At 35.3% G+C, this 3653-nt stretch overlaps 1 protein-coding gene across 1 annotated transcript in view; it reads left to right on the top strand.

Moving 5' to 3' along the window:
* The first annotated feature begins 1521 nt into the window (after positions 1-1521).
* Positions 1522-3653, top strand: part of CLIC6 (chloride intracellular channel 6) — an 11843-nt gene continuing 9711 nt past the window's right edge. The window contains exon 1 of the mRNA XM_015645490.3: positions 1522-1585. Within this exon, the coding sequence (XP_015500976.1) occupies positions 1559-1585 (27 nt within the window). The 5' untranslated portion in view covers positions 1522-1558. The remainder of the gene's footprint in view (positions 1586-3653) is intronic.

The following is a 3653-nucleotide window of genomic DNA, read 5'->3' as shown; positions in this document are numbered from 1 at the left end:
TTGATTTAAATTAGGAATATTATTGGCAAAGTATTTTCTACCTGAAACTGCACAAAATAACTTCTTTATCTGACTATTTCTTATTTCTTTACTTATTGGTTTCCAGCACAAATCACAGGTGTTTTATACATATAATTTATATATATTGTTTTGTTTCTATGGATTGTATACCATTTATATGCATTAACTTATACATATATGTATAATTTCAGTTTTTACTGTATTTACTACATAAAATTTATGTAATAATTTTATACACATCTATAAAATTGATATACACATCCATTTATATATAATTTTATATAATACAAAAATAAATAGATTTATAATATAATAAATAAGTTTATAAATAAACATATATATTATATAATATTATATAATTATAAATATTATATTATATTGTATTATATTATATTATATTATATTATATTATATTATATTATATTATATTATATTATAATATATTCTATTCTATTATAATATATTCTATTCTATTATAGTATATATATTATATAATATATAAAATATAACTTATAATTTATATCTATATAAATTATTAGTTTTTATCTATATAGAAGTATATAGATAGTTTTTATATATATTTTTTGTTACAGTTTTTGTATTTAGCTTGAAGCAGCCCAGCTGTGTTGCAGGGTCAGTAAAAGTGCAGTGTAAAACAGGATGTATCCCAGAAATTCCCTTTAATCCGTTTTTCCCAGCCCTATAACATATTCAGGAATATAAAACCCTTTTGTTGAAGTAATTCCCTGCAAGAATTTCCGAGGGATGTGAAGGTTTTTTGTCTCCAGGTTGAGCTGGCGCCTCGCCACGTTATTAAACGGGGATTAGGAATAGCAGGGAGGGATTTAAGGATAATTCCTGTAACAGGATAAATGGGTAATAGCATTTGGGCTGCTGCTTGTGACCTGGGAATGTTCCCAGAGACACAAACCCTGCGGAATTCCCGGCGTGGGGAACTTTGGGAATCGCTGCTGGGAGATCCAAACCGCTGACCTGGAACTGGGCGGCGTCTCCTGGCTCTGATTCCCCCTCTGGGTTTGCTTAAAAAGCTCAAAGTTTGTTACTTCTCCTGACAAGGGCTTGAAAATAATCTTGAAAATTCAAATTAAAGATTGGATAAGGCTCAAAGGGAGGGATCAGAGGGCTGAGCTGGCCTTGGACACTCCCAGGGATGCCTCCCCACCCTCACAGGGAGGAATTTCCTCCTAAAATCATTCCAAAATCATTCTAAAATCATTCCAAAATAATTCTAAAATCATCCTAAAATCATTCCAAAATCATTCTAAAATCATTCCAAAATAATTCTAAAATCATCCTAAAATCATTCCAAAATCATTCTAAAATCATTCTAAAAACATCCCAAAATCATTCTAAAATCATTCTAAAAACATCCTAAAATCATCCTAAAATCATCCTAAAATCATTCCAAAATCATTCTAAAATCATCCTAAAATCATTCCAAAATCATCCTAAAATCATTCTAAAATCATTTTTCTGACAGGAATTTATTTTCATCATCTGCTGAAAAAGCAACCAAATGGTGATGACTCCAATCAACTGGAGGGTGAGTGAAGCACAAACCAAGGATAACTCAAAATTCAAATCAAAATTACAAAATGGTAATTACTCCTGCAGGAGAAAGATATTCCCAAATTGGGCAAGATTAATTTAAATTTTGCTGAAGTGCAGCTCAAGTTTTTCAGTCTTTCAGTTCACAATTTCATTTCCCCATTTATTTTTCCATTTAATTTTCCCTGCACTGCCCCAGGCTCTGATAAATCCTGGAGTTACTGCAGTGGCTTTAAATGCAGGTCTGGTGTGGGGAGACACATTTGAGAAAAGAAACCTGAAATTTGAATTTTTCCTTTGTAGTTTCATGATTTTAGGGATTTTTTTTTTTAAAAAAAAAAAATTTTTTAATAAATTCCAGTGACACCATGAGGGGCCTGACCCAAGACAACAGCAGAGTTGTAACATCACAGAATTTGTTTATTTTCCTCTTTTGTAAAGAGTGCCTTCACACATAAATTTAACTTTTAATCTCTTAATTGTAAATAAGGTGAATGGTACTAAACCACAGCCTCTAAAAATGCAATCCAAGACATCTCACATTTTAATTTTCACCTGCTCTCCCTTGGTTTTTGCTCACTTTTTAGAATTATCATTTAATAGTTCAGTTATTTATAACATTTATCAGAACTAGAAGGGTGTGGAAATACTGGGCAGGTTTTAATATCAAAATCAATTTAAGTGGGTATTTGATCTAAGTAGCAGGACTGAGTTTGGGCCTTTTGTTTCTCATTATTTATAAAGCACCTGCTCAAAGGTAAAAAGCTGAGGGCCACAAAGTTGTTTCTAAATGGAGAATTTCTCCCTCAAAAACATTTAATGACTTACAGGGTGATTAAGTTAATTTCTGCAGTAATTACTTACCCAGCAGCCCATGGGCAGTAAATAAAGCAGGGAGAGAAGAAATGTTCTGTGTCCTGAGCTGGCTCTGGGCACACAGGGGAGAGAGGGAGTTGGATCCAGAGGGAAAATCCTTCCCTGGGAGGGTGAGGAGGCTCTGGAATAAAATTCCCAAAAAGCTGGGGCTGTCCCTGGATCCCTGGCAGTGCCCAAGGCCAGGCTGGACATTGGGAGCTCCTGGGACAGTGGGAGCTGTCCCTGCCATGCCTGGGTGGCTCTGGATGAGTTTTAGGGTCCTTTCCAAACCATTCCATGATTTCATAATTCTGTGAAATTACAGCTTCAGCCTCATCTTCCTCTCTGCTGCCTGGAGAAAATCACAGTTTCCAGTTGGTGTCACCCCCTTGAGCTGGGAGCTCTGCTCAGTACAGGAAAACAGGGCTGAGGGAGACATCCCATAAATATCCAACCCTTTTTTAATCCTGATCGTGGCCTGAGGACCAGGAGCATTCCAAGAACAATTTCTAATTAGCAGCTTTATTGAACATACAAGTCATGAAACCTAAAATAAAACAATGGCTGTAAATCGACTCCAACTCTGCTTGAAAGCAATAATATCAAATTCCAGAAACCAAAAAGAATGGGAAAGCTTAAAAACAGAATTGTTGGTTAGTAGGAGATAATCAATGGCCAGGATTTAAAATGTCAGGGAGCAATTTTGGAGTCTGAGACACTGAGTGTGTGCCCTTGTTCCTGATGCTGAGCTCTGAGATCCAGAAAAACACTGAATTTCACACGACGTGGAACTCATGGGCGTGTTTCCATGGTGACACATGAAAACAACGCTTCAAGTGAGATGGAAAAAGCTAAAAGTGGGAGTGTGTAGATTAGAGAGCTTTTTAAGTCATTGGGTGAAAAAGTTAAAGTTTAAAATAGTTTAGAGAGCAGAAGACAAGATTGAGGGTTTAGAATGTTGTTTCTTTTCCTTCTTTCTCCTTCATGTTCTTCTTCCAGAGGTTTTTGGGTAATAGTGAGTGATTGGATAGAAAATGTCACAGTGCAGCTCACAGGTGATGGGTCATTGGGTCATTAATTAAAATAATTTACGTGTCTGTTGTTAATTGGGTAAGAATGAGTATAAAGATAAAAGAACTGAGTGTTCAGGGCCATTTTGTGCTTTCAGAGCCCAAAGGGAGCCAGGTTATGGTGAATTAAACTTGTGC

This window comes from Parus major, chromosome 1, assembly GCF_001522545.3.
Source record: "Parus major isolate Abel chromosome 1, Parus_major1.1, whole genome shotgun sequence".
Lineage (NCBI taxonomy): Eukaryota > Metazoa > Chordata > Aves > Passeriformes > Paridae > Parus > Parus major.
The sequence above is the reverse complement of the archived record's forward strand: the minus strand, read 5'-3'. Positions and strand labels throughout refer to the sequence as shown.